Source organism: Orbicella franksi, chromosome 5 (assembly GCF_964199315.1).
Source record: "Orbicella franksi chromosome 5, jaOrbFran1.1, whole genome shotgun sequence".
NCBI classification, from domain to species: Eukaryota; Metazoa; Cnidaria; class Anthozoa; order Scleractinia; family Merulinidae; genus Orbicella; species Orbicella franksi.
This window is the reverse complement of record NC_138149.1, coordinates 19,022,401-19,034,900: the sequence shown is the minus strand read 5'-3', so window position 1 is coordinate 19,034,900 and position 12,500 is coordinate 19,022,401. Positions and strand designations below refer to the sequence as shown.

Sequence of the window (12,500 nt, the reverse complement as noted above, 5' to 3'; positions counted from 1 at the left end):
GCGTTGAAGTGTTGTCAGTTTTCGTTCTTGTTCAGTACGAACGCGGTCTGTGGTTTTGTCGGCGATTGTCATAACAGTGTCAAGTAAGTTAGTCGGTAACAGTTGTTTAAGTTTGTCAAGTTGTTGTTGTAGTCTATTGTTGCAGTAGTTGAGTCTTCTGTGACAGTCGTTTATCCGTGCTTTGACCAGACGTCTGCAGGTGGATTTGACGATCTGGATGGCCTCTTGTGTGTTCAACGGAGACTTAAGTTTAAGTCCGGCCAGAACGAGACCCTGGTCTTTGCAGCGGTGGTTGAACCAAAGTTGTTGGCGTATTCGTTTGACAGTACTTAAACCACAAACCTACAACTACGTTACGACACTTACGGACCAAGGTGAAAGACAGAGACGAACCTAACGACAGACAGGGAGCAGTTTACAAGATCAAATGCTCCGACTGCCAGGCTTCCTACATTGGTGAGACTGGCAGAAACCTTAACACGAGACTGACTGAACACAAACGAGCCTCGAGAAATGGTGATGCCAACAATCACATTGCTGTACATCATCAACTGACAAACCACAACATTGACTGGGACTCTGCTCAGTGCTTAACCTACAGTACAAACTATTCTCAACGACTGACCCTGGAAAGCTGGTACACTAACCTAGAACAAACGCCTCTTAACAGATGTCAACAACTACCGGCGCCTTACAAACGACTTATCCACGACAGAAACGAAACCGACAAACGGACTTCTAACAGACCGACTTAACAATACACGGACCAAAACCGACCTACTTGACTAACAATAGACGGATCGAAACCCACCAATGACTGATGACAAACTTTACACGAGTCTTTCAGCCAATACCATCATGGCTATACTGACCAATCACGTTCAACGGACCAGACTTATAAGATCATCGACTGACAAACACTACTCACTTGACTCTAAAGATGACTTCCGCTCAGGTTGTCGAAACGTCAGTCACCAACAACAGTTCTTTTCAGAACTACACTCACCCGGACGATCACACTGTACGAACTATGTTATTATATTCGGTGATTAACTCATTATACTCGGTGCTTATGTCTTTATATGCGGTGCTGTCTTCATTATATTCGGTGCTTATTCCATTATATTCGCTGCTTCCCTCGTTATATTCGGTGCTTTGTTCGTTATATTAGGTGCTTTTTTCATTGTGTTCGGTGCTGTCTTTATTATATTCGGTGCTTTCTTCGTCTTTCTTCTTCGCACGTAACCCGCAGAAATTAGCAAAATTTAGAAAAAGAAAAAAAGAGATAGCCATGTTTGCGTTCCAACTTATAACGGGAATAGTGAACATTTCTTACAGGAAACAGTAAGTTTCAAACCAAACACTTCTATTTCTTTCTTTTTCATACCGCCTGCATTAGTTAATAATTAAATCTGCCTCGTGGCGGGGCCTTCGCGCCAGTTTTCAATTTTCGTTCACTCACATTTCGAGACCAGACATGGCGGTTCAATCGGTTCGACCTTCACGTGCTTTTTGCGTGTTGACTTTTTACGTGCCGACAGTCACGCAACGCACATAAAGTCAAAAAGCAGATTGCGATCAAACGAGTATGTTTCAGAGAACAACACATTTTTTTGCTGCATACGATTGCATAAAAAAGGTCTGTTTTCAAAAACAGTGTCGGCTGCTGTTCTAAACCTTGTTTGTTCTTCACTGTTTGACTGACGCGACAGCGATAAACCTGAGAAGTTAAATATTTGTTTTTCACCGTTTGATCGACGCGACAACATAAACCGGAGAAGATAAACATCTCGCCCCATTGCGGCCATAGAGCAATTCAGGTGATAACAATTGAGCTTTTAATTTCGAGGGGTCTGAGTTTTCGTGACACTCGTTTTTCCCGGCTTTCCTTAGACTACCTCCAAGTTGTACGGCCCCTTGCGAAGACTGGTGACGATCATATCGAAGAAAGCACCGAATATAATGAAGTAAGCACCGAATATAATGAAGTAATCACCGAACAAGGAAGTACCGAATATAATGGCCTTTGCACCGAATACAAGGAAGAGAGCAACGAATATAATAGTGTTAGCACTCGTAATAATGAAGAAAACACCAAACAAAGTTAGAACCGAATATAACGAAGAAAGCACCGAATATAATAAAGACAGCACCGAATATAATGAAAAAAGCACCTAATATAACGAACAAAGCACCGAATATAATGGAATAAGCACCGAATATAATGAAGACAGCACCGCATATAAAGACATAAGCACCCAGTATAATGAAATAAGCACCGAGTATAATGAGTTAATCACCGAATATAATAACATAAGTACTAAATATAATGACATAACCACCCAATATAATAAAAAAAAGTATCATAAGACAGTTCTGGCGTTCCATATATGTTGATCAAGTGATGTGGTGTCTACAGTAATCAATGAATCATCAAGGATTGCTTTGGAATGTGCACTGCGTTGCGACTGTAGTGCTAAGGAAACAGTTAGATTTTTAAAAGGGTGGTTATGAGATCCAACAGATCTTCTTGTTATTAACCGCGCGTCCATGGATCGAGCGCGGTTCATGGTTTACCCGTGATTTTTCTTTTTTTCAATTCGTAGCCGACCAGACCCAAGCTTTCACTCGGCCAAATTTTGAGTCACGCAACCTGTGATGTTTACTCGCCAAAAGCTGTTGAAACATTAATAAATCTCATCTCCGATACTGACTTTCGCGGGAAAAAAATTAAAAACCCAGCGTTCGTCAAAAATTATATTTTTTCAGCAGAAATTTCGCTCGGAACATATACATATTTATATTCGTTTGAATCATCGATGAAATGACCTTTTCCGGATATTTTCTCCTTCGGGGTCAACAAAAACCTCCGATTACAAAATCACGCCGAACCCACACGTTGCAAAAAAATCTCTTCAAAACGCTGATTTCCAAGCGATATATCACTTAAGCGTTAATAGCTACCACACATTGGCAGGCGGTAAATCTATTCCTTAACAATCGAGCTTTATCGTGTTAAAATTTCAGCGAAGTCGAACAAAACCAGAATTAACAAGATGATCTTTAAGATCTTACAACCGCGCTTTTAAAAGTTAACTGTTTTGGTAGCATGAGTGACCCGAAGAAAAAAAAACGAAAAAAACAAAAATCGGTTTTGAACCTATTTCCAGCAAATTTGGCACACTGGAAGCTGAGAAAATTACGCTATTTCCGGTCATCATTTTTCAGCTCTTTTCGTCATATCCCCCCCTCGGGAGGGTTTTGTAAAGTTAGCGAATTAGTTGCAAGCCACCGTAATGGTGATTGCTGTCGGCGAAATGTTTATTTGCTAAAAAATTGCGGCCAAATCTTTCGGAGATGGAAGTCAGGACATTTGTAAGGATACAGAAAGTAATTTGGGACCAGTTGCTGACTTGTAAGGCTGAAATTATCCAGCAGTAAGGTTTTTTTAACGTGAACGTAACGAAGGCCACGCGGTCAATAAATTATCGGCTCTTCTCACTGTCTCGTTCTGTTTTTTGTTTCGTTCTCTTTTGGAGTCCGCCGAGGTCATTTTTTCGTCTAAATAACTTGAGAAAAGTTCGAAAAAGATGTTCCTCTTGAATTTTCAGCTTTCAGGCAATAATCCTGGATTTTTTTGACCGAAACGTAGGTTCACTGGTTATGTTAATGTGTTTCGGTGGCTATGGGCGACCGTCGCTTCCTTTGTCGACTCACGCAATGAAGCTAGGTTACAAAAAAAATCTAATAATATTTAGTTCTGGTTTTGTTCGATTTCGTTGAAATTTTAATATGATGAAGCTGGATTGTTAACGAATAGATTTCAATACTGCCGATATGAGGTAGCTATTAACGCTAAAGTGATATATCGCTTCGATGTCAGGGTTTTGAAGAGATTTTTTTGCAACGTGTAGGTTCGGCGTGATTTTGTAATCTGAGATTTCTGTTGACCCTGAAGAAACAAGGTTTGGCGAGTAAACATTACCGATTGCGTCATTCAAAGTTGGCCGAGTGGAGATCTACGTCTGGTTTCCGACAAAAAAAAATAAAAAAAAATAAACCAAGGGTAGAACATGAACCGCGCTCGGCCCATGGCCGCGCGGTTAATTAGAATTTTTTTGTGACCTCACTCCCCAGACTTGACGTAACAAAGGAAGCCACGGTCGCCCATAGCAACCGAAAAACACGAACATAACAAAGCCGACGTTTCGGCCAAAAAACTCCAGAATTATCGTCTGAGAGCTTAAACTTGAATGGGAATATCTTTTTCGAACTTTTTTCAACTGATTTAGACGAAAGACTGGCCTCGGCGGGCTACAAAAAAGACCAAGAGAAAAAACAGAACAAGACAGCAGAACAAACCGATAATATTTCATCGCGTGGCTTTCGGCACGAAAACGAAAATACAGCTTACTTCTGGATAAATTCAGCCTTAGAAGCCAGCAACTGGTCCCAAATTACTTTCTGTATCCTTAAAAATGTCCTGATTTCCATCTCCGAAAGATTTTGCCCTAATTTTGAGCAAATAAACATTTCGCCGCGGCGACCGCCATTACGGTGGCTTGCATACTAAATTAGCTAACTTAACAAACTTCTCCCGAGGGGGGGATATGACAAATTTGGTGAGAATCAAAAGTAACGCCAATTTTCTGTCACGTTTTCAATCTGTGGTCACTGGAGTGACCAAAATCGATACATCGGTCGGGATAGGTTTTTTTTTATATGACTTGTGTGACTACTTTGCTAGCCCTTTACTCGTGGAAAACACCAATTAAATTTAATGATGACTTTTAAGAAAGAAAGCTGTTGTTAATAGTGTTATTACTGTGTCGTTCATATCGTTCATGCCGATACATATCCCGAAGAAAGTTCTAGATTAAGACCATTACGTCATCGGAGATTTGTCAACGGCTACCACTGATGGTGCAATAATACAGTTTGTGTTGATCAAGTGATGTGATGTCTACAGTAAGAAAAGAATCATCAATGACTGCTTTGGAGTGTGCACTGCGTTCCGACGGTAGTGCTAAGCGAACCGTTTCATTTTTAAAGCACGGTTATAAGATCTAACAGATCTTCTTGTTTTTTTTTTTGTCGGTGACCAGACGGAGACCTCCGCTCGGCCAAATTTCGAGTCACGCAACGTGTGGTGTTTGTTCGCCAAACGCTGTTGAAACATTAATACGCGGACAATTTTTCGGATATTGTTTTCTTTGTTGTGGGTAAAATATAGTTTCTTTTGGTTTTATCGAAGCGTTGGATTCAAATGGAATAATAAACACGCTGAAAAAAAGTATTACGTCAGCCATGGAATGTGCTAACATTGCAGCTTTCACTTTCCCTAGGTGACAAATAAGATGGTGTTTACATTGCAAGGTTATTTCGGCATAACGACGGTCATCTATTTATTTGCAGTTTTGCTAGTATTTCTTGTGGTTTTAGGCAAATGAAGTAAATTCTTTGGCTGTTTCATCGCAGCGAGTTCATAGATCGGAAGGAAAATTAAATATTTGCAAGCCAAGCAAAGAACATGTCAGAACGTGCTAGGATAACGTCATTGGTAGGGAAGTAACCTCCCTACTAAAGATAACCGTGATTAACGTAATTCTTGAATTATGTGACTCGTGTGACTACTTTGTTAGCCTTTACTCACTGAAAAACCAATTAAATTTAATCATGACTTTTAATGGCGTTATTATTGTTGCGTTCTATCGTTCATGCCCATACATGTCCCGAAGAAAGTTCCAGATTAAGAACACTACGTCATCGGAGATTTCACCAAGGACTGCTTTGGAATGTGCACTGCATTGCCACTGTAGTGCTAAGAAAACAGTTAAATTTTAAAAGCGCGGTTATAAGATCTAACAGATCTTCTTGTTCAATCCCCATTTTATCATCTGCATTTTTCCATCTGCCATCCACCATCACTGGTATTAACTATTTTAAATGTTTCTCAGTTAGGGACAGAGATGAAGTCAGAGTGTTTTAAGACAGGGTACTGATAGGCTTGTTATTTAATAATGCCTTTAGATTGCATCCATTGGTGTCGTGATATAATTTTCTTAAGACAAGAAGGTACACTGTGGCTCTTTTTAAGAAAACAGTATACAAAACTTTGCCAACATACAATTTGTCTTAATGATTATCTATTCTACGGGACTTGAAATAGCTGTTTTATTATTTAAAATAGTATGGGAGGATTGCTATGCCTTGACATGTTGTTTACATCAACTCGGGTTTCAGAGGATTTCCCTATAATTCCTCAGTTGTAACCAGTCAAATTTCAGTTTTCTGGAAAAACCGATCAAGGATCAGTTCAAAGTAAATCGAATAAATTAAATAAATTAATAGACACGATTGATTGCTCCCTGACGTGTCTCAGTCAAGATCTCTTGTATGCTCAAGTGAAAATAAGAGAAAATAAGTGAAATAGGCACAAATATAATAAATGTAAATATACTAGGGTATCTAAAAGATAATAATGCTGCGGCACAATCTGTTGACATATTTTACACAGTGATTCATCTACAACTGCACACATGATGACGCATCGATGGCGAGGTGTGAAAAGGGATCGTGACAAAAAAGCACATAGTGATCCGAACTATGTTCGGACATAAAACGATACACATCAACTTCCCCTTTACCAGATCGTAAAAATCGAAAGATGTGGAAATTGTAGGAGCACAAATCTAACTTATATAAATTCTGTACTGGTGTGCATTAAATGTCTTTAGAATGTTGACAGACTGTGTCGAGGACGCGTCCATCACGATGTGTGAAGACGATAAAGCTTTAGCTTAAATTCATGTTTGGATGAAAAGGAATAGCTCACAGCATATATGAAATTAGCTTGTACTGTGGTGTTCGTTTGTTTTAATTTTACAAGCTTTAGTAACGACGATTTCTCTTCATTTAAGAATTCGACCAAGAGACATGGTAAGTTTAAAATTAAGATGTGACAGTTAATCGTCCAGATTTACAAACTTTCACATACTGCATTAAGAACAAAAGGAAGAGTTTTGAAAGTCAAGCACGATCTCCTTCACATCGTGTTACAGGTAAAAATTTTCCCGAATGTCGGTCTGTGATTGCGTATCTGACTTTTGGTGCAATTTCAAAACATGAAGCCATTCTTGGTGACTGCCAGAGTGAAGAGCAAATTTTCAGCTGCTGTAACTTCATCTCTTCAAACTTTTACTGACCTCATATCCTTAAAGGAAAAGCAGATGGAATGTATCGGAAGGATTACTTGCTAAGAAGACGTTTTAGTCGTTTTTTCGAATGGGATTTGACATGAGACATTATTTGACAATTGATTCGAAAAGTGACAAAATTGTATCACCCCACTGAGTTGTTTTTGTGAGGCTTGTGAGTCCCCTGCAGTATACATGGAAGCAACAAGTCAACTATCTCAAGAACACACATTGGAGAATGAAATCAGTTCTTAGTCTTATGCGATTTTTTTTAAAGAGAGTACCTGACAAATAATGAGGAAGAATTGCTTTTTGTCACCAATAAGCACAGCAGGCAGAAGTTTATTCCCACACTCTAGATCTCTTCCAATAAAGATAAAGGACTTCGACGTTTGCCGCACCAATGGTTAAGCATGGTTCGCAAAGGCAGCTGTGCTTAAAAAATCTGCAATGATGACATTGCCCTTGAAGTAAACATGTAAATCACGTTTTTCTGCGAGCCGCAAGAATTTCCGGTAGTTGATGGTTGTGTTTTCACTGGAACAATTTTGGCTAGATCAAGTCGGAAAAGTCCAGAAATGCAGTGAAAACAATTCGTCTTGAGTTTAGCAAGTTTAAAATGCAAGATGTTTTCACCAAAAAAACAAGGAATTTTCTCGCCAATATGACCGGAAATTCACGCCAAGTTATACTACCTCGCGAGATGGTATAACCTGTCCCGGCGAGTGCCGCAGCCAATCACATTCTGCATAGTGACAGAAGCCTGCCAAAGAATCTGGCAATAGTATTTACCAGACACCCATATCGCGGTTCAGTGTGCGAAAACTGAACTTTTAAAACAGTAGACGAGTTCAACAGTTCTTCTCATTTATTTCAGTTTACCATTCCAACGTTAGGCATGCTTATGTGCTCTATATGCTGTTCAATGTTAGTTGTAATCATTCCCTGAAGAAGTCTCAGAGAGAGACGAAACGCATCGGAAATAAACGAAAAAGCTTACACCTACAAGAAGTCTTCCTTTGTGCTGCTCACTAGTCTTCGTTGAAAAATTTAAGAATTAAAAAAAAAAAAAAATTCCAATAACCTTCCAAGTAGGTCGGCTTAGAGGGTAGAGCGTAGATTGAAGAGAGTACCTGGTAGAATGTAGAGAGTAGAGCGTAGATGGGCTTAGAGGGTAGATGGTAGATCGTAGAGCGCAGAGCGTAGATTGAAGAGTAGTTGGTAGAGCGTAGAGCATAGATGGGCTTAGAGGGTAGATCGTAGATCGTAGATTGAAGAGAGTAACTGGTAGAACGTAGAGAGTAGAATGTAGATGGTAGAACATATAGCGTAGAGGGTAAACTCAATACAGAATTGTACATTCAAAAGATTATTAAAATACTGTAAACCGTAATAACACTTTAATAACACTGTAATATATATGAGATAATAAAGAAAGCCAATAAATTACAATTACAAAAATTACAGCATCGCAGATGATCGAGAAACTCGCACTTGCAACCCAACAGTTTTTATCACCCTACTGGTTTTTTAAGGTTCTAAGCTAGTGTAGAGAGTAGTCAAAAATTCTTGAACTGATAAACTCGTAAATACCTAGAGTGTGGAACGTAGATGGTGGAACAAGGAGTGTAAGAGCTTTAAGAGCGTAGCGAGTTGACTGTAGATGGAAGAATATATAGCGTAGAGCGTAGAGCGTAGTCAGGGTAAACTCAATACGGAATTGTAAATTGAAAACAATTATTAAAACACTGCAATCCGTAATAACACTCAACATTCTGTAAGCGATATATTTGCTACAATAACTATACGCCACTACACCTCTACAGCGTACGCATATCCGAGAGGAATGGAGCTTAAACATTCAAAATACTACCGTAGAGTCGTAGAGCTCTACGAAAATTTCTACCCCTAATCGAGCTTCCTAAAACGGGTTGGGTATATAAGTTGTTGCTGCGCGCTGTCCAGAAGTATTCTTATTTTTGCGCTGCCCACAAGTATTCTTATTTCAAAATTGTGAAAATAGATCTGACTGAGTTATGTGGGGAAGCAGTCAATCATGTCTATTAATTTATTTAATTCATTTGATTTAATTTGAACTGACCCTTGATCCTTGATCCTTGATCCTGGATCCAGTGATCCTTGATCAGGTTTTTCCAGGAAACCTCAAATTTCCTTAATACTGTATAACGAATTTGTATTTTAAGTAATTTTTGCAGGGTTGTTGTATATCTCTTAAACGTCGTAAAATTATATTATAAATGAACTCAGATGAAAGGCACCAATTTCCATTTTGCACGTATCAATTATGGCATTAACATTCGGTTTCATCCGCTACACTCTGAACAATTTCACTTCAATATATTTCTGTCAACATGTTGTTTAAATCGACTCTTGAAAGAGTGATTTGGCATGAATACCACAAAATGCGACTCAATTTCACATAAATATGATAGATAGTTTAACTCTTAAAAAATCCATGTTACATTCTTTTAACAAGAGTAAATAATAACAATACTGGTGAGACTTTATATTGAAAGCAAGAATCAAAACAAATCAAAACACAACACTTCTTTTTACAAATCAATCAACTGAATTGCAGTCCTGCACATAATGAAATAATTTTTGGCATTGAAGATGTTGTTTACTTTTAGACCTGAAAACTTGAAATGTACAGTATAGGTCTCTTTTTGAAAAAACACACAGTTTTACATACAATACCGAAAAGACAGTTTTGACAAACTAACTTACCCTAAAAACCAATTTGCCAATTCTTACTGTTTTCCAGTGATCTTCACTGAATGGTTTGCCACCATAAACAACCAAGTTGGCTCTGAATCTATCAATCAGTGTGTCCATGTGCAGCTGTAGAAACAAGTACAAAACAAGTATTAAGGAATATAACAGAGAATCATGCCAGGTGGTCTAAGAAATCCCAAGGGGCAAAAAATGTTTATTATGTTACACACATAAAACATTTACAAAACTTGGATTGCAACGGGTACATGTGTTTAACGCATTATTTAAAGACGATTCAGGGCTTGAAATAATTTTCTGCGTGGTGCTGGTCAAGTTGTCCAGTCAAATCTATTTTCACTCACACAAGAGAAGATTTTGGCTGGACAAATGCTTAAATATCAAGCAAGTACATTTAGTGAGCTTTCATTGTGGAAGTAGCTCATATTCAGTACAAAAAGTACAGAATACACAGTACAACCACAATGTTCAGTAAGATTGATTTAATTACACTTTTGTGTCCCACTATCGCTTCCTACTGCTTCTACTATTCAAGTTTTATTCACTTACTTCAAGCGATTCACGCAAAATAAGTTGTTGTAATTTTTTAACTTCACCTTAATATAAAGACCTTAAGTTTTAAGATACACGTTAAGAGGCATCTGTTTGGCTTCCCACATTAGGTTGCAACCTTACAATAAGGATTAAAGTCAAACCTCCCCACAACAGCCACCTTGGGGACGGAAGAAAGTGGCCATTGTGAAAAGATGGATGTTATGGGGAGATAGGGGTGTAATATGACACCTTTTGAGGGGGTGCAACATTTGTTATCTTTAAAAATGCTTGTTTTAGCATGTAAATACATGACACTATCAAAATATGCTATAAAAACAGAAACTGAACAGAAAAAGAGACTAAAATGTGCTAAATCAAAGTGGCTATGAGCCACTCAACTTGGAAAATGGATCATCTGTAAACAATGACAATTTTGATGTCACTGACTTGAGGTGTTAATCCGTAGGTTAGTTAAAGTTAAAGCCCACTGGCATTGTTAAGAAATAGTGCAAAACACAATGGTAAGAGAATACGCGAGGAGATGTAACACTGTTGCAAACATTCATGAACTTATTGGTCCGAGAGACTGAGTTATCCTCAACCGAGAGACCAAGACAATCCACCGTAGGAAAAAAGATGGCGGCTGTACATTTTACCACAATGCCCTGCGAGCCTACCACAGCCTATAAGGCACAAAGAAAGCCAGTTTCTTTTACAGTATTCATCCCTGTTCCAAGGACATTAAGTAGCCCAGGTTTGAAGATTTTATAACGTTTCTGTACGTTTTTATGAACGTTGTTAAGGTTTTCGTGCGCTAAGAACTATGAGTAAATGTATCAGTCGCCATCTTTTTTCCTACGGAGGATTATAAAGAAAGTACCGCTTCTTGTCCGATCACCAAAGCAAGTAATAATTCTCATTTTCATTCCTCTCATTTTTTCGTTCTTCATTGTCCCAGCCAGTATCAGTGAATTTTTTTGTCTCACTTTGTTACCTTTTCTCATCTTAGAAATTACAAAAAATGCGTTCAGCGTAGAGTCACTATACCATAAGGACAGCACCATGTCTCCTCCACTCAACAAAGTTAAGCCCTGTTCGGCGGGGTTCGCACTTGGATAGGTGCCCAAATACAAATACCCGTGTTGTAATAACTTCTTTTTTCTGCTTCTTCTTTTTTTTTCCTATCCTTTCCAAGGCAATATTTAAGACTGCAGAGCTCACAGCCTTCTGTAATGTCATTTCTTCTATTTATCAACTATTTGCTCCTCATTTTGCCATGTCCACATTTCTGAGTATTTATTTACAATATTGTATAAATAAACAGTGAAACACATCGTTCGAATTCTCCTCAATTCTCTTGACTGTTGATTGTCTAAAACATTTAATCACGGCTTGAATCATTCGAAAATCCATAAAGTTCGTCAACTTTGTGACTTTCAGTGTCTTCTTTTTCGGCAATCAAGTATGGTTAACCCCATATGAGTGGGCACCTTTGGGAAATGAGCTATTTATATAATTACAGTAGCTTCTATATAAAAACATTCGTTTGAAAATTTATTCAATGTAGAGCATTTCTGCGGTAAGATATTGAGTACTTGCGTCAGAAGTTCATAGAATAACTAACTTGACACGGTGCAAGCGACTGTAAAACGGCCTTAAATAGCGGATGCTCGAAACCCAGGGGGGAGACTCCTATATGAAAAGGTTGGGGATGCTCGTCGTCTCGGGTACAAATCAAGGATTCTAGTCTCACTTAGGGTGTTGATGACGAAACGTCACCATTTTTACCTGTCAAAGTATCCTTTAGGGTGCACTCAAAGAAATTATAATCAAAAGAAAAGCTCTCATTTAATTTCTGTTTTTAGGCTTGATTTCTGCTCATCTCTCGAGTATGCCAGTCCGGTCTACAAGTACGTGTGGGATCCTTTCTTGAACAGTGGCTAGTAATCGAAACTAATCCGTTTTAAGTTGTATCTTTTAGGGGTCTAATGAAGCTTTGGCAGCTCCCATATTAGT

General features: G+C 38.5%; 1 protein-coding gene across 1 annotated transcript in view; it reads right to left on the bottom strand.

The window, feature by feature from the left end:
* LOC145487501 (molybdenum cofactor sulfurase-like) overlaps positions 1–12,500 on the bottom strand; it is a 111,211-nt gene that overhangs the window by 9,398 nt on the left and 89,313 nt on the right. The window contains exon 9 of the mRNA XM_081466307.1: positions 9,945–10,058. Within this exon, the coding sequence (XP_081322433.1) occupies positions 9,945–10,058 (114 nt within the window). The remainder of the gene's footprint in view (positions 1–9,944; positions 10,059–12,500) is intronic.